This window comes from Micromys minutus, assembly GCF_963924665.1.
Source record: "Micromys minutus genome assembly, chromosome: 24".
Lineage (NCBI taxonomy): Eukaryota > Metazoa > Chordata > Mammalia > Rodentia > Muridae > Micromys > Micromys minutus.
The window spans coordinates 29,977,781-30,002,832 of record NC_137959.1 but is presented as its reverse complement, the minus strand read 5'-3'; the positions used below and the strand labels follow the sequence as shown (position 1 = coordinate 30,002,832).

At 46.8% G+C, this 25,052-nt stretch overlaps 2 protein-coding genes across 8 annotated transcripts; one reads left to right on the top strand and one right to left on the bottom strand.

Moving 5' to 3' along the window:
* Positions 1–17: 17 nt before the first annotated feature.
* Positions 18–16,676, top strand: COG8 (component of oligomeric golgi complex 8). 7 transcript variants are annotated; one of them, XM_080937034.1, is made up of 6 exons: positions 18–414; positions 2,670–2,877; positions 3,846–4,673; positions 6,261–6,429; positions 8,946–9,155; positions 10,688–11,999. In XM_080937034.1, exons 1-6 carry the CDS (start codon positions 20–22, stop codon positions 10,843–10,845), a joined length of 1,968 nt encoding a protein of 655 aa, XP_080793160.1. In that variant the 5' UTR covers positions 18–19; the 3' UTR covers positions 10,846–11,999. The 7 variants fall into 7 exon arrangements, 6 of the variants coding, with proteins under 6 accessions (XP_080793160.1, XP_080793157.1, XP_080793158.1 ...); XM_080937031.1 differs by lacking the exon at positions 10,688–11,999 and having other exon boundaries at positions 3,846–4,244; positions 4,377–4,673; positions 8,946–9,498; XM_080937032.1 differs by lacking the exon at positions 10,688–11,999 and having other exon boundaries at positions 3,846–4,244; positions 8,946–9,497.
* On the bottom strand, positions 12,353–25,052 carry VPS4A (vacuolar protein sorting 4 homolog A). The gene is made up of 11 exons (XM_080937036.1): positions 24,890–25,052; positions 19,767–19,878; positions 19,524–19,671; positions 18,774–18,835; positions 18,560–18,679; positions 16,711–16,867; positions 15,614–15,762; positions 15,242–15,323; positions 14,925–15,144; positions 13,532–13,672; positions 12,353–13,058 (listed from the first exon to the last, which is right to left on the bottom strand). The coding sequence occupies exons 1-11, from the start codon at positions 24,908–24,910 to the stop codon at positions 12,957–12,959; spliced, it is 1,314 nt and encodes a 437-aa protein (XP_080793162.1). The 5' UTR covers positions 24,911–25,052; the 3' UTR covers positions 12,353–12,956.

Below are 25,052 nucleotides of genomic sequence, written 5' to 3'. Positions count from 1 at the left end.
GCGACTGTGCGGTGAAAAGATGGCAGCTGCTCTCTCTCTCCAGCCCTCCACGACTGCTACGGCCACGACAACAGCCACAGCAGCTGCGCTAGGGGAGGTGGAAGATGAAGGACTCCTGGCGTCGTTGTTCCGGGACCGCTTCCCTGAGGCCCAGTGGCGTGAGAAACCTGACGTGGGCCGCTACCTCCGGGAGTTGAGCGGCTCGGGGCTGGACCGGCTGCGACGCGAACCGGAGCGCCTGGCGGAGGAACGGGCCCAGCTGCTGCAGCAGACGCGGGACCTGGCCTTTGCCAATTACAAGACGTTCATTCGCGGTGCCGAGTGCACCGAGCGCATACACCGTCTCTTTGGTGACGTGGAGGCGTCCCTCGGGCACCTGCTCGATCGTTTGCCCAGCTTCCAGCAGAGCTGCAGGTGAGGCTGGCCTAATGCTGAGAGACAGTTGTATCTGACAGGACGCTTAGACGTAGATGACCCATACATAGTGCACAGGGCTCTCTCCTGATTGCCTTATTAATCCACTTAAACTTCACAACAGCCGTCTAGGTGGGTGTCGTCATTATTTTGCAAGACAAGGAAGTCGAAGTGAACACAGCTAGTGAGTTTCTAAGTCAGAATTGAAAGCCAGGAATCCACTACTCCCTCATAGGCTGTTGTATTCAATAATAATAAAAATTCAGCCAGTTTTGTTGACACTTGAGTCTCAAGGTCAGCATCCTAGTCTGAGTATTGAATTCACGGCCAGCCTGAGATACATGAGACATTGTATCAAGACAAAAAAACAAAACAAAACAAAATCTGTGTTAAGGCAGTTCATTGGGTCTGACATAGTTAACTCTATATAAATGTCAGCTTAATATATATGTGCTTTTATTGTGTACACACACATACACACATAGCAGGGTGAGCTGGAGGTGCTCTCTGCTTCAAAGCTTCCATAGATAAGGAAGCTGCCAAATCCTATTTGGAGACCTTGTAGGTTGTCAAAAAGCATTTCCTGTTTAAGCTATGTTACCTTTCTAGATCTGCTCTCCAGCAGGTCAGTTTTTCTTTGGAGGCTTGGATATTAAAAGCGGGTTTTGTACCCCTTGTGTCTGAAAAGGGACTTAGAACTTCATAAAGCTAGTTTCTGAAATTAGTATAGCGAAGTGGAGAAAGCTTAAGTGAGAGAACAAAAGAACATAGCACATAACATTAAGACCTGAGGGATCTTAGGGCAAGAGTGTGGCTTATAGGGTGGTTAGTGCTCTATTAGAAAAACATTAGGGGATGGAGAGATGGCTTAGTGGGTAAGAGCACTGACTGCCCATCCAGAGGTCCTGAGTTCAAATCTTAGCAACCACATGGTAGCTCACAACCATCGGTAATGGGATCTAATGTCCTCTTCTAGTGTGTCAGACAGCTACAGTGTACTCATATAAATAAAATACATAAATCTTTTCAAAACGAGTGTTTGCTTGCATGTATGTCTGTGTACTATATATGCCCAAGGAAGCCAGAAGAGGTTGTCAGATACCCTTGGACTAGAATTATAGGTGGTTGTAAGTCACTAGATATGTGTGTTGGGACCTAAATTGGAGTACCCTGCAAGAGTAGTGATTGCAGAGCCATCTCTCCAGCCTTAATTCTAGCTAGTAAGGGATTTGTGTACACTTTCCATATGTTGACTTTTCGTAAGGTCTGATGTACATGTCATCTTGCCTGTCTCTAACTTTCACACCCATGAAAAGACAGGCGCAGAGGAACCAAGTACTTTGTCATAACATAGTCCTTCTTCATGAGGCCTTGAGCAGTTTAGTCCCAAATATGACAGTCTATGCAGCCAATCAAATTTTCCAAACCATTCTTAAAATTACATGGAGGGAGGGGTACCACCATGTTCATGTGGAAGTCAGGACAGCTTGTTGGGTTCTCTCTTCCCATTGTGGGGAATGTGGGTATCAAACTTAGGCCAGGAGGCTGGTTGACAGGTACTAGGTGTTGTGCTCAACGGGCTCAACATCCAAGACATCCGCACCCACAGAGACAGACGGAGAGCGATGCAGTAGGCAAGAGGTATTAATTCCAGTATACTGAGGACGTCTTGTAATTGGAAACACACCTTTTATACATTTTTGTGAAGTAGGATTAACAGCATGAGTCAGCTACTTCCCATTTTTAGTCAGTGTTGACCTTTCACATAATTGGAGGACCCTGGAGGAGTGATACTGCTGTCTGGTCATTTGGGGTTATGGAAGGAATGGGGTCCTCAGGCACATCCGCATCTGGCTCCGCTTTTTCCTTTCTCACAGTAATTACAGGCTTGACTCACCAGATCCTCCTTGTCCTTAGGGCCCCACATAGGTACCTTTCCTCACTGAGCCATCATGGTGACTCCCGTGCAAGCCATCAAATAATAATGTGATCTTGAAAAGTTTTTCAAGTTTAATAGGAGTTATAGATTTGAAGTGAGGATTTTGTTTGAGATAGGGTTGCAGTATGTATCCCTGGCTGGTCAGCCTCAACCACTGGAGGGAGGGCTGGGATCATGGGTGTGCCCCACCACAGCCGGCCCTGTGTGGAGATTTTAAATAAACCAGGTAAACCATCTAGCCCAGTGTCCAGTAAGTGCTTGGTAACAAGCTACTGTGCAAAACAATAAGGAAATATATTTTCCTGATTGGTTCTAGGAACTTTGTGAAGGAAGCTGAAGAGATCAGCTCCAACCGCCGGATGAACACCCTGACTCTAAACCGGCACACAGAAATCCTGGAGATTTTAGAGATTCCCCAGCTCATGGACACCTGTGTTCGAAACAGCTATTATGAAGAGGCACTGGAGCTTGCAGCCTATGTACGGCGACTAGAAAGGAAATACGCCTCCATCCCTGTTATCCAGGTAGCTAACTTACCCAGAAGGCCCTCAAGCTAATGATCTTATAGTTATTAATTCTGTGATTGTGACTAAACTTTTAAGTAGAAACCTTTGCATATTTCATATCTTTTTCTGCCAGCCAGGTAAGCTGAACAGAAGATACTGATGCACTCATTCAGTATCCTATTACTCAGGTACCAGACACTGACTTAGGTCCTAGGAATGCCTTGGTTCTCATTGACGCTTCTGTTCTAGAGAATATAGTTGATAAATAAAATTGATAATTTATAAGTAATAATATTGTAGAGGTTGGTAAATGTCTGAAGAAATAAGCCAGAGAAAGCCAGGCAGGCATGGTGGGGTATGTATGTATGTAAACTCAGCACTTGGAAGAGACAGAAGGGTCTGCCAGGAGTTCAAGGTTATTCTCAGATGCTTAGTAAGTTTGAGGCAAGCTTGCTGAGCTATATGAGATTCTATCTGAGAAACAGACAGAACCAGGGACTAGGGAAGAAATTTGGCAAGGGTTCCTAGAGCACAGCTTCACCGACATTGTCAGGAAAGGCCTTTCCAAGACCTTAATGGTGAGAAAGAATCAGGACTTAAAGATCTGGGGAGACAGTAAAGCAAGAAGTAGGAGAAACAAACAGGATAAGGTGGGAAGAAATTGGCATGTTTCAGGGGTCCTAAAGCAGCCAGTGTTATTGGACTGGGGCAATAGGAATTAGATGAAGCTGGAGAATTGGGCAGGCCCTGGAGATCATGAGGAATAGTTGATTGTTTGTTCATTGTGATGGGAAATCCTAGTAGGATTTTTGAGCAGGAGAACTAGTTATGTAAGCAGATCACTGTAAACCTGCAGGTGTCAGCTTTAGAAATCCACGTTATATGTCAGGAAAGCTACAAGAATGTTGGCTTCCAGTGTCCAGAGTTAATAGGATAGGTTCCAAATCTTTTTTCTCAGAGTGTTACAACTCAGTGTTTATTGTCAGGGCATTGTGAATGAAGTTCGCCAGTCCATGCAGCTGATGCTAAGCCAGCTGATCCAACAACTGAGGACCAACATTCAGCTCCCAGCCTGCCTACGTGTCATTGGATATCTTCGACGCATGGATGTCTTCACTGAGGCTGAGTTGAGGGTGAAATTTCTTCAGGCCCGGGATGCTTGGCTTTGCTCCATCCTGACTGCCATCCCTAATGATGATCCTTACTTCCATATCACAAAAACCATTGAGGCTTGCCGAGTCCATCTCTTTGATATCATCACCCAGTATCGTGCCATCTTCTCAGATGAGGACCCCCTGCTGCCACCTGCTATGGGCGAGTACACTGTGAATGAGGGTGCCATCTTCCATGGATGGGTGCTGCAGAAAATCTCACAGTTCCTGCAGGTGCTAGAGACCGACCTCTACAGGGGTATAGGTGGCCGCTTGGATTCTCTGCTTGGCCAGTGCATGTACTTTGGGCTGTCCTTTAGCCGGGTGGGGGCTGATTTCCGTGGCCAGTTAGCTCCTGTTTTCCAGAGGGTGGCAATCAACACTTTCCAGAAAGCAGTTGAGGAAGCAGTAGAGAAATTCCAGGATGAGATGACTTCATACACCCTCATCTCAGCTGCAACCATCCTGGGCAGCAGTAACATGCCTACTACAGTACCAGCCACACAACCAGGGACGCTGCAGCCGCCAATGGTGCTCTTAGACTTCCCACCTCTTGCCTGCTTCCTCAACAACATTTTGGTTGCTTTCAATGATTTACGTCTCTGTTGCCCTGTGGCCCTAGCACAGGATGTAACCAGGGCCTTGGAGGATGCCCTTATAAAGGTGAGTAATTTTCTGCTTACCCTGGGCTGCCCTTGGTAACAGCCAACCAAGCTATTGTAAGATGGAACCAGTTCATGTAGCCATGGTGCCTGCTGACTTTTGAGAGGTTTACTGTGATCGTAAAGGTTTTTGTGGTAGAGCACCTCTGATAGATCACCCTTTGTGGGGCAATCCTGGAAGAAGCTATGAAGTAGAGTACCTGTAACAATCATTCAGCATGTATAGTGAGTCTATTGCTTGATACCAAACTTCAGGAATTCAGCAACTTAAAACAGTTACATATATCTGTGGAAGTATCTTTTATTTGCCTGATGTTCTCTCTGAGGCATACTGTTTACATCTGCTAACCTAGGCCTAGACCTGGAAGCTTCTAGTAGCTGTATACTCTTATCTAAAGATCTAGAATACTTTCAGCCTCTGGACTTACTGCTGAATAAACTCATTGTTTCTAGCTCTTTCAGAATTCTGGCTGGCTGGTCAACTCAGCTGTTCTGCTCAAAACTCTTCATACTGACTGATTCAAACTGGCTTCTCTCAGCTTCTGACTGAATTGCTCTTCATAGTAACTTTGGCAGTGTGTTCTAATCTTCTGGCTCCTTGTTCTCTCTTTGTAACTTGTCTCTGTACAACTTTCTCTGTAAAACTGCCCTCTTTCCCTCTCTCTCTCTCTCTCTCTCTCTCTCTCTCTCTCTCTCTCTCTTTCAGCACTGCCACTCTCTCCTAAGTTCTTGTGAGAGTTGGGCATATCCTATTCTGTCAAATGTTTCTCTGATTTGTCACTTTGTCTGCCTCTCAATTGGACATTAATTCCAAACATGGATGCTACAAACTAACTTTACCTTCATTGTTTGGGATTAAAGGTGTGTAATAATGGCATAGACATGTCTGTTCCAGCCAGAGTAGTCAAGTTGCTGGATTAAGTTGCCTTACATATACCTATGAGCTGGGAGTCCTGGTGCAGAGTCTGGGTCCTGTGCTCAGGGTCTCATAGGCTGTATTCAAGGTGTTTTCTGATGGAGTGAGAGTTCTGGGTTCCCTTAGCGGCTCATTCCAGGTACTAGGTACCATTCTGTGCCATTGGAAAAATTGCAGAACTTCGGTCCTCAGCTCTTAGAGGTCATCTGCCAAAGGCAGCATACAAATAGCTGTTTCTTCCTCAAGGATAGCAGGAGAGCATCTCCTGACTTATTTCATTACATCCCATCTACTAGAACTGGGAACAGTACAGAACATAAACCATTGAGTCAGAAATCCACCAGTGAAATGACACATTGTGTCCATTGACCACAGTGCTAAATTTGAACAAGATAGCAATGAAACACTCTGTTTGGAATAAACAATTTTCTTCCTTTTTTTGCTTTTGTCTTTTTCAAGAGAGGATTTCTGTATCCCTAGTTGTCCTAAAACTTGTAGACCAGGTTGGCCTGGAGCTCAGAGAGCTCTGTCTGCCTCTGTCCCTAAATGCTGGGATTAAAAGAGCACCCTGCTGTGAATTAACTTCCTTCATGCTGTAAGTTTGTGCTCTTCCACATAGCAGCAGTAGACTTCCCCTGTGGTTGATTTTTGACATTCTTTCTTGTCTTGTAGGTAACCAAAACAATCCTGGCCTTCCATCGTGCGGAGGAGGCTGTGTTCAGCAGTGGGGAGCATGAGATCTTTGTCCAGTTCTGCACGTCCTTCCTGGAAGACCTTGTTCCTTACTTGAACCGCTGTCTTCAAGTCCTTTTCCCACCAGCTCAGATAGCCCAGACTTTAGGTAAGAAAAAGGAAAGATTTTTAAGATTTTGTTTGTTTGGTTGGTTTTCTGATATGGGATTTCTCTTCAGGGGTTTCTCTGTGAAGCCCCGTCTGTCCTGGAATTCTATAAGCCTCCCAAGTACTGGGATTGAAGGTGTATGTCATCATTCCCTGGCCTTTATTATTTTTGTTTTTTTAAAGATTTATGTGAGTGCTCTATCTGAATGCATACCTGTGTGCATGTCAGAAGAGGGCATTAGATCCCATTACAGATGGTTGTGAGCCACCATATGGTTGCTGGGGATTGAACTCAGGACCGCTGGAAGAGCAGATAGTGCTCTTAACCACTGAGGTCTTTAGCCCTTTTTTTGTTTTGAGACTGGACAGGATCTCAGTATGTATCCTAAACGCACGTAGTATACTATAGCAGTACATATTAAACAATGGTGAAAGGTTCCAGACACTGCACCATGCTAGCACCTGCTACTCTGTGTCCCTGGTGGTCTCTAGCCCCATGCAGTAGCCACTCTTCCTACTGGCTCTCTGCTCACATTCCCAGCATCTGCCCCCTGTGGTTATAGTCACAATTCCCAGTAACCCGACAAAATCAAAACTCGTGAGGCTTGTAATTTATCAATCAGTAAATTCTCATTCCACAAAAAGTCCACACAAAACTCAGAGCCAATTGATATTGATACAAACAGCCTTCCTAGATAAGACAAGTGTCCTGTAATAATCCATCCCTTATATTTATAGCTACCTGTGGCTATTTAAAGCCACACAATGAGTGGGTCATCCTTCTCTTCCATCTTCTCCTCTTCCCCTATCTCTCCCATCTCTCAGAAAATCTCTGCGCCTGCCTTTCTTTTTCACTGCCTTCACTTGCATATAGACATTAATCCACAGTATAACTCAGAGATCCTCCTGCCTCTGCCTCCCAAATAGCTGTGATTACTTCCCATACTCAGTCTATTTTCATTATTTTAAATTATGTATTCACATAAAGTCAGTGTGAGAGTATTTGCATGTTTATACTTTCAGTTTTTTTAAGTCTCATGTAGCCCAGGCTGACCCTGAACTTTAGTTGACGCCATTCTTAAACCTTGGGTCATCCTACTCCTTCCAAGGGTTGGGTTATAGGCATGGACCATCACTCTTATGATCCACATAACTAAATAGTGTGTGTATTAGCATAAGTCAGTGCCTTTCTGAAAAACTACAGAGGTGGTAATCATCATTAGCACCTGCCTTTAGACGTCTTGTTACCCTACACGCCCTTGTAGACACTCCTCAATTGAGTTGCTGCTGGTCTGCCATTTCTGAACATTTATAGAAATGGAATCATATTCTATGTGGATTATCTAGGTAAATGGTAAAAGAACCACCTGTTGAATGCTTCCCTTTATATAAAATATTCAGAGAAGTGGTTTTGTTTTTTTTTTTTTTTTTTTGAGATAGGAGTCTCACATAGCCTAGGCAGGCCTTACTGTGTGTATTGGAAAATGGCTTTGAACTCCTGGTCTGTGTGCCCCAGCCTCCTAAGTCCATTGCAGGTGTATTGCTACTAGGCTTGGCAGAGAAGTGGCTTTAAAAATGTCTTTCTCATGGGGCTTGGTGGCACAGGCCTTTAATCCCAGCATTTGGGAGGTAAGATGGATTTCTGTGAATTTGAGGCCAGCCTGATCTACATAGTGAGTTCTAGGGTTATATATTACAGAGATGCCCTTAGCCTCTGTCTTAGTCAGGGTTTCAATTCCTACACAAACATGACCAAGAAGCAAGTTGGGCTTTGAGCATAGGGGATACAGATTCAAAAGTGAGCCTGGAAACTTCCTGTGAAGCTATCTGTTGAAATGGGAGCAGCACAGCATGTAAAATGATTGACAAATTATTGAAATCAACTGATCTTCAAGTTCAAGCAAATAATTGCTAAAATATGCAAAGTAAAATTAAAAAAATATTTTATAAAGAAAAATAAAAATAGACTTTTATCTCATGCCATACCCAAAAAATCACCTCTGATGCAGAGGCCATTGAAGAGTGCTACTTACTGGCTTCCTCTGGCTTGCTCAGCCTGCTTTCTTATAGAACCCAGGTCTACCAGCCCAGGGATGGCACCACCCACAGTGGGCCTTCCCCCCACTGAAAAATGCCTTACAGCTGGATCTCATGGAGGCACTTCCTCAACTGAGGCTCCTTTCTCCGTCATAACTTCAGCTTGTGTCAAGTTGACACAAAACCAGCTAGTACAGCCTGGCACGACTTTAATCCCAGCACTTGGGAAGCAGAGGCAGGAGGATCTCTGTGAATTGAGACTAGCCTAGTCTACATAGTTCCAGCACAGCCAGGGCTGCACAGTGAGACCCTGTCTCGAAAAAACAAAAAGTAAAGATGTTCTTGCTGTATTGTACGTAATTGTGTCAGTTCTTTACCCTGAGCGTTCCCTTCCCTCCACCCACTCCCCCATGAGACCTCTTCATTGAATAACACCTTTTTTTTTCTTTTTCATTTCATTTTTCCTACCATCTGGGTCAGGCATTTCACCCTCCCAGCTCTCCAAGCACGGAAACCTTGGACACGTAAACATCAGCGCCATCCAGGAGCCTCTCGCCTTTATCTTGCCTAAGAGAGAAACAGTTTTCTGTTTAGATGATCAGGAGCTAGTGCCCGACCTCGTGGCCCCAGCTCCAGAGGTTCCTACAGAGCAGCTCAACCTGGAGTCTGTTACCTCAGCGGTCCTCGAGAGTGGGTCAGAAAAGGGAGAACCAGGGGAACCGCTGCTTCAGGAGCCGGTGGACCGGGAGCCACTGCCGGCAGATCCAATGAGTGAGGAACCTTAGGCAGTGTTTCCTGCCCCTAGGCTGGGGAGCGGACTAAGGGCAGGCGCTGCCGGAGGCTTCCGGAGAGGGAAGCTGTATGCAGTTGGAGACTGCTTTGCCTGGGATAACGCGGGGCCCTGTGGAACTTGGCAGCTTTAATAAAACCAACAGACTGTCGCCAACTGAGTGTAGTCCTGGATTATGGGTGCCCGGAAGTTACTTGGGAACTACGCTTCCCGGCATCCCTGGCGCTAGAGGGAGGACGGGCTGCGGAGTGTTCCTGCAATATGGCGCTGCTGGGCAGGCTGCTGCTGCCGCCATGGATCGCTCCGAGTCGGGTGCAGAAGTGCAGCTCGTCGGCCGGGCTAGAGGGCCCCGCGCGCACACGCTCCTACTGGCGATACATGAGGCGCCTTGTGTGGGGCGCACCGCAGCCGCCATATACGCGCGTATGCCAGGTCGGGGACCCAGTTCTGCGCACCGTGGCAGCCCCTGTGGAACCTAAGCAGCTGGCGGGGCCAGAGCTGCAGCGGCTCGTGGAGCGGCTGGTGCAGGTTATGCGACGGCGCGGCTGTGTGGGCCTGAGTGCACCGCAGCTGGGGGTGCCGCTGCAAGTGCTGGTGCTCGAGTTCCCTGACAAGCTCTATCGTACCTTCTCACCACGCCTGCGCGAGCTTCGTCAAATGGAACCCTTTCCACTCCGCGTGCTGGTAAACCCCACCCTGAGGGTGCTGGACAGTCGTCTGGTCACCTTCCCCGAGGGCTGCGAGAGTGTTGCGGGCTTTCTGGCGTGTGTGCCTCGCTTCCAGGCAGTGCAGATCTCAGGTACAGGGGACCTGGGCAGTGGGGTGGCCTTGCTCTTCCTGACTGGAGACAGTGCAAACGCAGCAGCACTCAGGGCGGATATGTGGTACTACTCCCAAAGAGCAGGGCAGACCTGCCTAGATAGGTAGCAGGGTGCCAACAGGGTAGATTCCTTAGATATGGAGTTTGTCCCCTTTCTCATAGGTAGGTATATAGATTTCCATATACGTGTGTCTGTATTGCACACACGGTTTTTCCAGATTATTAAGGTCGGGGCTTGTGTAAGAACGTGGGACCCAAATTTACCCAGACTAGGGCAACAAGCTGTTCCATGCCTAAAGTCAACATTGTTTTATGAAATATGGTTATTATTTGCTACAGTCCCAAGCTAAAATACCTTTGATAAACAGCACTTGAAAATAGTTTTGATGGTTTATCTTTCCCCAAATCTGAATTAAAAAGTTGGCACTGGACAAAGTTGAGGCATCCTTTCTGGGAGGGAGAAGGGCTGTTGTCCACATTCACTCTTGAATGTTGTCTTTCTAGCTAGCATATAAATAGGCATAGCCAGGGCAGGAAACAGAAAATAAGACAGGAGGTTGAGCATGAATTCAGCAAAGCCTTGTTTCAGGGAGCCTGTAACTTCTTTTGCAGGACTGGACCCAAAAGGAAAGCCAGTGGTGTGGTCAGCAAGTGGCTGGACAGCCCGAATCATCCAGCATGAGATGGATCATTTGCAGGGCTGCTTGTTCATTGACAAAATGGACAGTGGGACATTTACCAATCTTCACTGGATGGAGGTGAATGACTAAAGCTCTCTTGAATTAAGAATCTGGAAAACCAGGTAGTCACCTCTGTTTGTGCTTCAACTTGGAACTGGTTCCAGTCTGACAGTAATCAGTGGACTGCTGGTGTGTGCTGGACTGAGGTGAAGGTGACAGAATCAGGTCTGACAGAACATGACTACAGCATGAGTACAAATCCATCCTCGAAGGAGCGTCTTTTCTGACAGTTTCTCATGGAGAAGAGTGCACAGGTCAACACTCTCGGTGTGAATGACTTCATGAGACACACATTCTATCCCCACAGCCAGCACTTGATAAGAAGATAGTCCAGATATCTCAAAGTCTTTTTTTTTTTTTCTTTTTTTGGAGACAGGGCTTCTCTGTGTAGTCTTGGCTGCCCTGGAACTTACTCTGTAGACCAGGCTGGCCTGGAACTCAAGAAACTTACCTACTTGTGCACTCTTGAGCACTGGGACTGAAGGTGTGTCATATTACTGCCAGACTTGAAAGTTGTTTTAAAATGCAGGGTCTTAAGTGTGGGTGTGGTAGTACACCTTTAATTCCAGCACTCTCTTGGCAGAGGTAGGCTGATCTTGGAGGCCACCCAAAGGTACGTAGTGAGATTGTTTTAGGAAAAAAGGGGCTCGTGAGATGGCTCAGTGGTTAAAAGCACTGACTGTTCTTCCAGAGGTCTTGAGTTCAAATCCCAGCAACCACATGGTGGCTCACAACCATCTATAATGAGATCTGATGCCCTCTTCTGGTGTGTCTGAAGACAGTTACAATGTACCCATATACATAAAATAAATAACCTTAAAAAAAAAAGAAGAAGAAGAAACCCTCAAATCTGGGAGGAATGGCTAGGCAGTTAGGTTTGCAAAACACTAGAGTTCAGTTCTGAGCATTTATATCAGACAATTCACTATACCTGTAACTCCAGCTCCAGGGAATTGAGTGCCTACTAGCCCCCGCAGGCACTGTTCTGTGCACAAACTTGCAGAGACATAATTAAAATCTAAAAAACAAAACTTCTACCAGTAGCCACTTTCAATCAGAACAGAGAAAACAGCAATGGTTTTGAACTTATAGCTGGAACATATATTGCTCCGGATAGAACAGTAAAGTGGAAGGATCTGAGTTTGATTCCTAACACCAGGAAATAAAATGCATATTGGAGGTTACTGTGATCTGTGTGACACAGCATTTCCAGGGCTGCCTCATCTGAGGGCCTTCTTAACTGGGCAGCATCTATTCAGTAGCAGTTAATTAGGTTGTCTCATGGGAACATAGACATAACATCACCATTCCTATAACCCCAGCCCTTCGGAGCTGGAAGCAAAAGAATCAGGAGTTTAGGGTCTGCCTGAGCCTTAGGGTTTGTAAGCTTTGTCACTTGACTGGAGATCAGGCCTTATGAACATCCCTGCTTCCTGCCCTGCTAAGAAAAGCAGAGAGCAGTCCAGAGGACCTTAACAGACGTAAGCTTCACACTCAAAGAACTCCATACTAGATTCAAAAATAAGACTCCAATAGCTCAAGAAGGGGAAAGGGTTTATTAGACATCTCCAGGACAGAACCAGCAGAGGCTGGCTCAGTTCTCAGTGAAGGCAGTGATGAAGACCTGCCTGTCTGTCGTCTCCTGATGGAAACGGCATTGTGCTCACAGAAGCCATCAGCTCCTGCAAGGAGGACCTGAGGCTCCAGGTGCAAGCTTAGGATGGGTTGGCTTTTCCTACTTTACCAGTCAGCTCACAAGTAGCCAAAGTTAAGAGGAAAGGAGTGAGAGCAGAGGCCTGGTGGCTCCCACTCCTTAACACCTTCCAGATGATCTTTCTCTTTATTTATAAACAAGACAGAAATCAAAGCAGCATTAATTTAGGGGAACAAAAGTTAGACAAAAACAGATCAGGGCAAGGAGTGTGAGCATCCAGTAGTGAAGTATGTAGAGCCAGTGTCACGTGTCCTACATGGTGAAGCATCTCTGCAGCTGCGGAGGTCCCTTCATCCTACTAGGTTGGCAGCCAGGCAGTAGAGGGAATACTATTGACCTCACGACTTCAGGCCCTGCCTGGCCACTCGTTTAGGAAGTCCCATGAATTTGCTCCAGTCAAACTCAATTTTATTATCAACATGAAGCTTTAACTCTCCTGTCCAAAGTCCTCAGAGAATTTCTTTACTTTCAGGAGGTCGTCTGCATTCACTGTGGGCCGGGTAGTGGCCAAAGACCGGAGCATGTCAGACTGCAGAGACAAGCATGCAGCTGAAAAAGGCTGACTTCAGGTCCTCTCTCCTTTTGTCATGCAGTCTAGACTGACAACAGACCTGCCTTCCATCTGAAAGACTACTTCATCCCACAACTCTCGGCCCATCCCAGCAATAGTTCCTTTACTGTACTCACCCCACAGGCAGAGACAGCTGTGAGGAGAGACTAGGTGCTACAGCTAACAAAACTAGGAGAGGTCTAGACCCTTCAGGTAAAAGCCATGTAAAAACATTCACTGGCTTCCTTCTGAACCAAAAAACCTGGCCTTAAAATGATAATTAGTGTCTACACTTTTCTCTTCCTCCTAAAGACCCTTAGGGTCTCAGCAAGAACCTCAGCTACCTACAACCCCAAAGGCTAGCTACTCTTTGGGAGGGCTGTGAGCCAGGAAAATAGGAAGACACTTATCTTTATTCTGGACTTTCTGGTTTTCTCCCAGTGGTCACTTACCATGCAAACCACAGGCTCTAAGAGTTTATCCCCAGGGACATCCATCCAAGTCATCTCTATGGCCCCTGGGTCTCCTGGAGAACATGGGGTCAGAAGATCATCAATCACAACACCAGGGTTGGTTCGAGAAGGGCCACAAACCTGAAACCAAGCAGAGACTGTGAGGCTGGCTGTTCTTGGTGGTAGTGTACATCAGGACTAAGGATGGCTGATGGAAATACTGAGGTTCTAGTTATCAAAGTTGTAGGAGGGAAAGCTTTAACACAGTCTGAGGGCCTGAAAGTAACTCAGTCAGTGCTTAAAGGCACTTGGTATGCAAACCTGGTGGCAACCTGATTTCCATCTGTGGAATCCATGTTAAAGTAAAATCGAGCCAACACCACAAAGTTGTCCTTTTACCTTCAAAACATGCTGTGGCACCCCTCTCCACCCACACAGTAGTTAAAACAAGTCAAAGAAACCTGGTGACAAACGCCTGTAGTACTGTACTCAAGTACAGGATATTTGAGTTCAAGGTCATCTTCAACTACAGAATGAGTTTGAGACTGTCCTGGACCTATTGAACCATGTGTGTAGGCAAGTGAGATCGCTTAGCAGGTAAAGGCATCGATAACCATGCCTGATACCTGAGTTGGATCTCCCAGATCCACAGTAGGAGAACTTATGATCTGTGTGCACATGTACGCACAACAACAAAACAACCAATAAACAAAGGCTGAGAGGGCCAAGAGGGTTGGTCTGGTTTCAGAGGTGCATAGACAATATGACCTTCCAGCTGCTGGGCTCCAGATCTTCCCCAGTAATACCACCAAGACTCATCCCATAAATGTACTTGCAGCAAATGTGTTCCTCTCACTGAAGTCTCCTGCACCCCAAGCACACCAAATCTCAAGAATTGTCTTAGGTGACGTCATTCCAGTGTGGTTTGTCTTCTGCTAGAGCAAACTGCTCGCCTCCAATCGTGGAATTCCTGATGACTACTTTGCTCTGATAGGCACTCACTATTTAAAGGACATTAAGCATTTCATTGGTTGTCTCTTTTACTGCCTTCCACACACCTAGGACAGGGCTGGCGCACAGCACATCCCACAGCAGACACTCCACAAAGGATGTGCTTGGATGAGTGGGCAATTCCTTCCATTTACTGTGTCTGGCACTGTGCCAAGTGTTTGGTTTGTGTGCACCCTGCCCTCCATCCTGATGATGCCTGCCTATCTTCTGTTTCCTATAGCTGAAGAGCATTATACTCCACAGTAACTGCAGGCAGGAGACGGGCATTGCTCTGGACCTAGACTAAAACAGTACTTAATACCTTCCCTTGGTTCTTCCACAGAGAATGTCCCTTGAGGCTACCCACACCGGTAACACAGCCTAGGCCACTGCTGCCACTCACCTTCTTGAAGTGTGTTGCCGACTGTACTTTTCTGACTGGCTGCATGAGGGAGTCCCGCACGATAATGCTGATATCTGCTCCTGAGTAGCCTTCTGTCTTTCGGGCCAGCTCATGGATGTTAGCATCTGTGAGGTTGTGAGGTGTGCTTCCCAGGTGTAACCGAAACATCTGGGCACGGGCTGCTTCCTCTGGCAATGGGATATAAATTCGCTTTTCAAACCTGGAAAGATGCATGACATGAAATGAAATTGATTGCAGAATGGTGGGAAGGCGAAAGGCAGCATGCATATAACAGACTCATTCTAGGTGAGACTCACCTCCTCCTGATGGCTGAATCCAATACCCAGGGTATGTTTGTGGCACCAAGAACAAGAGTCCCATCATTATTATTCCCCACTCCTGTGGAGAATAGGAGACAAGTGAATGAAGGTGCCTACAGGAGTGGCCAGGCCCCATGGGAAACTAAACCATGTCTTGGGGCTTCCTTGTATAGAGACCTACAGCAGCACTTGTTCTGAGGGATGGGAGGTGACATGACAAAAGGTCTCAGAAGCCTCTCTTTGATGCAAGCCTGACTGGGGCTAGCAGACATAACTCTCTTCCATTGTGCCCAGTGCAGCTATGTAATGGAGCCCTGGGTTGCCTTTAGGTGGAAGACAGCCAGAGAGTGACAAGGCATAAGCACACACCTTGCATCTGGACCAAGAACTCTGTTTTGATCCTTCGGGCGGCCTCGCTCTCATTTTCGTTCCGTGACCCACAGAGGGAATCCACCTCATCAATAAAGATGATGGAAGGCTTGTGCTGCCTGGCCAACTCAAACAGGTTCTTAACTAGCCTGTGAGAGAGAAAATGGTCAAGACCTGGACACTCCACCCAAACATGCCTAACCTGAGACCCAGTTGTTAGACCTAGTGCTTCTACAAAAAGGCTAAAGAAAAAATGGCAACAGGAAAAACAGGGCAGACAAGTCCCCAACAATAATGAATCAAGAACTTGTTGTGGCATCAGCCTCAAATCTGGGGAGGGCAGACCCATTCATTAGCTTTGGACTTGGGAAGAATCCTTTCCCTTTCTCTGAGCCTCAGATTTGTATCAAAGGATGGTCATTGTAAGGAATAAACCAAATCCATGAAATGCCCCCGGAGAGGGTATGACTACAGGTGTGGTAACACACCTCTGTTTGCCCAACACTTAGGAAGTAGTGCTAGGAGAATCAGAAGTTCAAGGTCAGCCTCTGCTACTGATGGAGATTATAACCGGCTTCAAGTACATGAGATTCTGTCTCATAAAACCAAAAAGAAAACAAAGAAACAGATACATACTTACAATTGGTTCATTTACTTACATTGGTGTTTTGTCTGCATATATGTCTGTGGGGGGTGTCAGATCCCCTGGAATTGGAATTACAGACAGTTGTGAACTACCTGTTGTGGATGCTGAGAGTTGAACCCAGGTCCTTTGAACCCCTGAGCCATCTATCTAGCTCCTTTCCTTTTTTTATTTGTTTTGAGATAAGGTCCAATTACACAGAGCAGGCTGACCTTGAATTTGTAATTCTTCTGCCTCTGTACCCCGATTGCTAGGATTACAGGGATGCCTCATCTTTTCCAGGTTTCCAGACATCTGTGTATCAGGACGGCATCTCAAGAAGTAAGAGCTTGTTCTGACTACTATCCCTGATTATCCAACAACAGCTCCTCTGGGAAGTGATTTCCAAGGGGCTAGGAAGCTGGACCACAGCTGCCAAGGCTGCCATAGCATAGGTGGCTGACACCTGACTTACTTCTCGCTTTCCCCCAACCACTTAGACATCAGATCCGACGAGGACACAGAGAAGAAGGTGGAGTTGTTGGCTTCTGTCGCCACAGCTTTGGCCAGGTAGGACTTGCCTGTGCCTGGGGGCCCAAAGAGCAGTATACCTCGCCAAGGAGTGCGTTTGCCTGTAATAAAGAATGAACAGAACGCAGCTGTAGTTTCCTGATGTAGAGAAAGGAACAAAGGAAAGTTGAAAAGTTGAAGGCAGGGCAGGAGAAGCCTGCTCCAGAGGCAGAATGCTTGTCCCACAAGCATGAGTACTGAAGTACAGCTCCCCAACACCTAGGACAATACCAGGCAATAGTAGTGGTTGCCTGTAACCCCAGTGTTTGGAAAGCAGAGCTAGGGGATCCCAAGAGCAAGCTGGCCAGACAAGCTTAATCTTCGAGTTTTGGGGTTAATTAAGCATTGGGTCTGCCTCCCTTGAAACCCCCATCTCTCTTTCTGTCATATGGTGGAGAGCAACTGAGAGACACCTGACATCATCCTTTGACCCCATGTACATGTACACATACATGCATTCCCACACATGGAAACATATATAATTATGCATGAACATAATACCACACATACACAATCAAGTTGTGGGGTTGGAGAGATGCTTGGTTAATAGCACTGTATACTCTTCCAGAAGACCTGGGTTTGATCCTAGCACCTACAAGGCAGGTCATAACTAATTCTAGTTCTAGGGAATCCAGCACTCTTCTGACCTCCAAGGCAACTACATAAAACATTGTGCACAGACATACATGAAGGCAAAATACCAATACACATAAAATAAAAACAAATCTCAAAACATAATTATAAAATGTATATAAAAATAAAGTGTAAGGCCTTTAGTCAGTCACTACAGGAAGAGAGAGTTCCATAAACTGATTTTAGAAGAGAACCAAACACCTGTTGGAAACCCAGACCTCATCTTGCTAATTGGCCCCATGTCCTTGACAAGGGAATTGGCCAGCTCTGGTTCCGGACTCTGCTTGCCCACTGAGATAGTCTATTCCAATTTCAAGTCTTATGCATCTTCGGCTGACCTACAATTCCTAATTTAGCCAAAAATGGCCCCAACCTTCTGATTACCCTACCTCCCAAGTGCTGATACCACAGGAATGACAGTGAGATGCACCACATCCAATTTCTGTGCTGCTGAGAACCAGACCCAGGGCTTTACACAAGGTAGAAAAACTTCCATTAAAGCTGTATTCCCAGCTCACAAAAACATAATTTTTGATGCTAGCCAAAAGCCAAGAATTAGGGTCAGGTTCTGGGCTACAGTGTTTGCCTAGGTCCCATGTTCCATCCCAGCAAAAGGAAAAAAAAAAAAAAAAACAAGTCACATACATGGTAGATGGCTGGGGTGAGCAGGACAGACACAACAGGCAGAAAGACCAGAATCTACCCTCTGTGAGCTGTCTCCTGAGAAGATGAAGCTACCTACTACCTGTTCTGAGACACTGACTGTGGAACCTCAAGCTAGATACCTGGGCTAGTGACTACATTCTTTTTTATTCTTTTTTAAAAAAGATTTATTTATTATATGTAAGTACACTGTAGCTGTCCTCAGACACACCAGAAGAGGGCATCAGATCTCATCACAGATGGTTGTGAGCCACCAGAGCCATCATGTGGTTGCTGGGATTTGAACACTTAACCACTGAGCCATCTCTCCAGCCCTCTTTTCTTTTTTTTTTAAAGACAGGGTTTCTCTGGATAGCCCTGGCTGTTGTAGAGCTTAATCTGTAGATCAGGCTGGTCTTAAACTGAGATCACCTGCCTGAATGCTGGGATCAAAGGTATGCATCATACTCCATTCTTACCTGTGAATAAGTGTGGGAATTTAATTGGCAAAATCACAGCTTCTTTGAGAGCCTCTTTAGCCCCCTCCAGTCCAGCTACATCATTCCACCGTATGTTGGGCTTCTCCATCACAACAGCACCTGCAAGGACCCCGACTAACCCATGAGCACAAGTAGACCCAAAAGAGAACCCATGCCACACCCCTTCTATGACCATGGGCCTCAGGCCTCTTACCCATCAACTGTTCTTGTAATTTCTTTTTTTCTGGATTATCCCCTTCACTGTCACTGTCACTACTAAGAAAGGAAGCAGAAGAAGAAGTTGGCTGTCCATTCTGGGAGCAAGGAGGTTCAGAGTGAGGCTAGCTCTAGTAGCACACACCTGTGCATGCATGTGCACTTGTGCCGGTGTTGCTGGCTCAGCACTGGGGAGGGACAGCGGAGAGATGTCTACATGTGAGCACCACAATCCCTCAGGAAACATCTATAACCCATCTTTGATTCTTCATTAAAGAAATAAGGAGATTGGCAGCTGCCTTTTCGTAAGGGCTACTGAGGGCAATGTACTGCAGCTGAACTTAAAGAACACTAAGTCAAGCCAGTGCAATTATCAGAGATTTTTCAGATGAACTCAAAAACAAATGTGGAGTCAACACTCAAGAGAATTCAAAGGGAAAAGAAGACATGAGATTTAAAATTAATTTAAAGTTAATAAATTTAAAACTACATAACGAAACCTTGTCTGAAAACAACACAAAACAAAACTGTTAAAGGAAAATGTGCTCTCGTGCCAACAGCCAGCTGCTGCCCAACCTCAAACCCTCCTGCTTACCCTGTCCCCCTCTCAGTCTGCCCTTCATTCTGGGAAATCAGACACTGTTTTCTGCTGATGAAAGCTGTGGAGGCCCACAGCAGCTTTAGCATCAGGAATGAAGTAGGAACGTGCACTTGGGGGACTCTGGCCCATGTACACTCCAGCACTCACCCCTTGCCTTCACTCTGATTCTCTTTGACTGGCTTCTTGCCATGTTTCTCTTTGTTTCGTAGATAATCCTTCAGCTTCTCCGCTCGGTCTAGGTACTGCATGCACTTTGCTCGAATGCTCTCCTTGGCCTTGTCACTGTGTGCTTCATCTGCAAAAGGAGAAACCCAGTGGCCTCCCTGAGCTCCATGTGCCCGCCCTCCTCTTTCAGGACACTGCAGCCAGGTGACCCCAACAGTGACTCACATTTGATGGCGTGGAGGAAATACTCCACAGCATGCTGGTAGAGCCGGAGTGCCTCCTCGTAGTTCTTGGCTTTGTCCTCTTCTGTGGCTTTTGTCACCAGATCGATGGCTTTCTGGAAAGGCAAGGCATACAGCTCAATGCTCCCCAAGGGATCCAAAAAGCCTTTGGAGTCACAAGCAGCAGGATGAGATAAGATGGGAGTTAATGCCAGGCCTGTGGGTTTATTGGTTGCAGGCCATTATGTTGCCCTACTTTCCTGCCACCAACTAGAAGGGCTTGAAAAGACAGCTGGCCTTCCTAGGGAGCTCAACCGTCATATGCCACCCCTTCCTCCATCCTGTTCCGGAGCTTGGCTAATGGAAACTGACATTAATGTATGGGTCTGGGGCTCCAAAGGCAGGAACAAGTCCGAGTCTATTTCAATCCTCCAAAGGAAAGATGGACTTGCTCAGCAAAGCCAAAACCATACTTGGTCCAGACCCTCCCTTCCTGCAAAATGCAGCCAGTCAAGAAAGCCCTTCATGAACCTGATAGTTCAATCCAACAGAAAGATTCAAAGACACCTCTAACCCTCTCTACTGCCCAAGTCTTTCTAGGGGCAGAGGAGAATAGTTTTCTTGAACTGTCTAAAGTTGGTGCCTGAGAAGGGAGGCTCAGTCACATTATAAACCAGTAAGTAGCTCCAGGAACAAAAGTGCCAGTGGAGGGAACTGCCTGCTGGCTCTCTAAGAACTCTGAGTGAAGTCTTTGAGAGACTCAAGGTCTGCAGGCGCATACTCTGAGCTGAGCTGTCCGTCCCATACAAGCAAGTTTCAAAAAGTACAGCTTCCTAAATCCACAAAGCCTGCCCAGAATTCTCTTCCATCTGGTGTGGCACTAGCCGCCTGGCAGGCAGATCCCACTGCAGACCCCGCTCTAGCCACTGCAAACAACAACCTCCTGACCAGCTCTTGGCAGGGCCAGGGCATTTGTTTAGCCATCCTCATCTGTAAGAAAGGCACACAGACAGCTCTGTAAGACTGCCAGGAAGTACTGAGGAGACAGGCTACATGAGAGGAACTTCAGATGGAAAAGTGAGAATGTGGACTGTCACGATTTGATCCCTGCTACACTCTACACACAGCATGGTCAGCTGACCCATCTTGCAGGTGAGCATACTTGTCCCTACCCCCAACCACCACATTCGTTATAAACTATGGAGACAGGACCTGGTGGTCCTGGTGGCTTTTTTTCTCTACAACCAATACCTTCACTTCTTTGGACTTCCCACTCTGACTTGCTTAGGTCTGCCCTTTAAAATGGAGGATAGTGGAAAGGGTCAGAGGGTTGCTGAGATGGCTCAGTGGGTCAAATCACTGTGCAAACCTGGAGCTCCAAATTAATTTCCTAGAACCCATGGAGGAAGGAGACACCTAATTCCTGAGGAGACCCCACACCCAAGGAGAACCTACTGCTTCTCAAAGTTGTCCTCTGGCCTCAAAACACACAATAATTATAAAATTTAAAAAATAAGACTAAAAAAGATAGTTCAGCAGTTACAAGCATTGTTGCTCTTGTAGAGAAATCTGGTTTGAATCCCAGCTAGGAGATCAGATGCCTTCTTCTGGCCTCCCCAAGCACCTAGCAAATTAGTAACAGAAAACAGATAGATTGATGATAGGTAGCTGGCCAGGTGTGGTGACACATACCTTAATCCCAGCACTTGGGAGGCAAGGAAAGGTCAGAGACCAGCCTGGTCTACAGAGCTAGTTCCATGATAGCCAAAGCCATACAGAGAAACCCGGTCTCAAAAAAGCACCCCCATCCCCAGAAAACAACAAAACAAAACAACAGCAAAACACTTGGTGCACAGATAGGCAAAACACCCCCAACAAAATAAACATGAGTCTGGAATGATGACTCTGTGGTCAGTGGTACTGGCTGCTCTTTTTTGGTTTGTTTTGAGACAGGGTCTCACTCTGTGGCTCTGACTGGCCTGAACTCATGTAAATGAGGCTGGCCTTAGCCTCCGGAGAGGTGCTAAGATAAGGGCATATGCCACCAAGCTTGGCTGCAGTTGCTGCTCTTGTAGAGGACCTTGTTTGATTCCCAGCAGCTACGTGGTGGCTCAGAAGTGTCTGTGACTCCAGTTCTAGGGTTCCTGACACCTCCTCCTGGACACTGAGAGAAGCAGGCATGCCACAAGGTGCGCATACACACACAGGCAAAACACATGCATTAAAGTAAAAGGCAAAGTGGTTCTTCTATCCCCACAGAGCACAGCAGGCCAGTCTCATCTCTGCTAAACACTATTAGAGCACCTACTGGTGCACTGCATTTTCTGGCAACCAATGCTGTCTTTCACTTGCTAAGGTCTTAGTTTCAAAGGAGAGAAACAGCTTTGCATAACAGGAGGTAAGGTGACAAATTAAACTGCCAGCCCTGCCACATCTCTAGTGACACCCATGGCAAAGGCTGAGATGAAGAAAAGGTGTAATAATGTGTGCCCACAGGGACCTGACAGCATTTCTGTAAAAACCCAGTCAGCAAGTATATTAGGTTTTGTGAGCTATATAATCTCTGCAGCACCAACGGTTACAGACAACATGAGCTAGGATATCATCCAATAAAATTTTAGTTATAGGCACCAAATTCTGAATCTCAAATTATGTCATGAAAGCCTGAAAGCCCCTTTCCCCAAATCATTTAAACAATGTAAATATTAGGTTAAGTCACCAAGTCAGTCACAGAGAACCACATATTGTATGTGTTCACTTAAAGAAAACTTCAGCCTGGTGGTGGTGGTGGTGACACACGCCTTTAATCCCGAGCATCATGGATTCATTTTCGGGTCTACTTAATTTAACTGGGGAGGCAGAGACGGGTAGATCTCTTGAGTTTGAAGCCAGCCTGGTCTAAAACCTGAGTTCCAGGAAGGTCAGGGCTACACAGAGAAACCCTGTGTCTCCTCTACCCCCACCCCACCAAAAAAAAAAAAAAAAAAAAAAAAAAAAAAGCCACAAAGGGAAAGAAAGAAAGGAAGGAAGGAAGGAAGGAAGGAAGAAAGAAAGAAAGAAAGAAAGAAAGAAAGAAAGAAAGAAAGAAAGAAAGAAAGAAAGAAGCTGCCTGTGGCCTGCCTAGTTTCTGGGGGGAAAAAGACATCACTAGTATCCCTGAGCCAACCAGGCATGCCATAGCACTCACCTGCCAGGTGAGCCCAGCTCATTGGTCCAATAGTGGCACAAAGATTAGGGGGGTGCTCAACTACATTTGGCTTGGATCTGAGTAAGGCCCGCTATATAAGAAAGAATTCAGACCTGGCACTGTAAACGGGGTTAGAAGCCCATGGCTTAGAGATCACAGGCCTAGAAGAACCTACTACTGTTGTTTTATTAGATGACATGATGCTGAACTGCCTTCTAAATATTTATACTTACATCCACAGATCTGATCTAGGCAGAGAAGCTTCTCTCCTCTCTGTGGTTAGCAGTTAATGCAGAGACTCCTAACCCAGTGTCTATTGAAGGCTCAGCCTTAAGTGGGACTCTATCAACCCTTGTCCCCAAGGCACAAGGAAGAAAACAAAGGGGGGGGGGCAGCCAGAGGATTTGGAGGGTGCTGTGAAATGCAGCTACCTGCACAAGATGAATCACTAAGCCCAATCAGCATTTAAGAAGCACTAAATGGACTCAGTGAGTTATTAATAAACAAAGAGGGAGGACAGGGGTGGGGGGCGTATTGTCCCTTAGGGGAAGGAGTTGGAAGCACACTCAACCCAGACTCATTGTGTACACGTACGAAATGTCCAAGAATAGAGGAAATTCCAGTTAAAAAAACCAACCAACCCAACAACAACAACAAAAAACACAACCCAGGTCCGCTTTCTCAGGGAGCCTGACAGCCTGAGTTCAACATGCAAAGAACTGCCACCTAAAGTTACCCTATGACCTCCCGACGGGCAGTGGATGGGGTCGGGTATTCGGGGATTGGCCTACTCATACACATGCACACCATACATACACATCCATAACAACAACATACAAAGTGTCTAGAATAGGCAAGGCTACATGACATCTAGACAGAATGCTACATGGAACAGAAGGGCTGAGGAACAATGATTAAAGGCATGTTGTTTCTAAAAGCACTGGATGGTACAGTCTGAATAGGTGACTTACAGCACTGGTGCGATCTCTTCATAGAAATGTGTCTAAAAAGTTGAAAAAAAATTCTTGGTTCATAGGTAGTGCTAACTCTGGCCAGGCAGGTGGGATTAACCCTTAGGAACAAACAGAATAGTTTCTGCCAGTGAATGGCTCTGGATTCCATCTAATTTCAAACCTTGTACTCCAGTTTACTCCCACTCCTGTATTTCCACTTGGAGCTGCCACCCTCAACTATCACCAGGTATGTGAATACCACTCACTCTTTGATGCTTTGGCCAAAGTCCCTTCCTTCATTAAGTCTTACCTGATTTTGCCTAAGAGCTTACTTTATTTGTAAAGGCTTAACGGAGAACATATGCTGAACCTATGTTATAAATGCTTCCCCTGAATTACTCAGTCTTAGGCCGTCTGACAATCACCCTACAAGGGCACTGGCTATTTTAGTGATGAGGAAATCCAACATCCAAAAACCTAGACTCGCTAGTGAGTGGCAGGGCTGGGATTTAAACACAAGCCCGAGGCCTGAACGTGTTTACGCTTTCTGACAGCTCTAGAATGAGCCTTTCCTTCAGCCGGGCGGCGCCACCCCAGCATCGCCCTGCACAGGCGTAGGAAATGAATGAAGGGTGGCTGGCTGAGAAATCGGGGGGCTGGTTGGAAAAAGCTGAGGGGGCTGCCAGAACGCCTGGCAGGAGCGACTGAACGCAGCTCCCGGAGCGACCTGCCGGACCCGGGCGCGCTAGGGAGAGGCGGCGCCGCTGCAAGGTGGCAGTTTAGCCCCGGCTGCGCCGCTTCGGCTTGGGCCGAGTCCAGAGGAGACCTCCTTAGGGCTCCGAGCGCGGGAGAGGCTGCAGCACGGGTGGGACGAAGCGGCCTGACAGGGACCGCCAGGCTGAGCTCCGAGGAGGCCACCGCCCGCCCGCTCCGCGGCTCGCAGGCCCTGTCGCCTTCGGCCTCCCCGGGCGCGCCGCACTCAAGTACCTGGAGGGTTGACGTTGTCATTTCATATCCTGGGTCCGCCCCACACACCGCGGTGCTGCTTGCGGCCTCGGTCCGGCCCGGACGAGCCGAGGTGGTGGGTCCGCCGCTTAGGAGCCCGGTAGATAGGCTCTCGGCGCGGGCTGGGCTGCCACTAGCAGTCGGA

Excerpts from the sequence above, each read along its gene's own strand:
- COG8 (XM_080937034.1), top strand. The coding sequence starts at position 20 with ATGGCAGCTGCTCTCTCTCTCCAGCCCTCCACGACTGCTACGGCCACG. Across the intron at positions 4,674-6,260 it reads TGGAGGATGCCCTTATAAAG|GTAACCAAAACAATCCTGGC; the intron begins GTGAGTAATTTT and ends CTTGTCTTGTAG. Across the intron at positions 9,156-10,687 it reads TACCTCAGCGGTCCTCGAGA|GACTGGACCCAAAAGGAAAG; the intron begins GTGGGTCAGAAA and ends CTTCTTTTGCAG.
- VPS4A (XM_080937036.1), bottom strand. The coding sequence starts at position 24,910 with ATGACAACGTCAACCCTCCAG. Across the intron at positions 18,680-18,773 it reads ATTACAAGAACAGTTGATGG|GTGCTGTTGTGATGGAGAAG; the intron begins GTAAGAGGCCTG and ends GGGTCCTTGCAG. Across the intron at positions 15,763-16,710 it reads TGGTTGGGGGAAAGCGAGAA|GCTAGTTAAGAACCTGTTTG; the intron begins GTAAGTCAGGTG and ends TCTCTCTCACAG.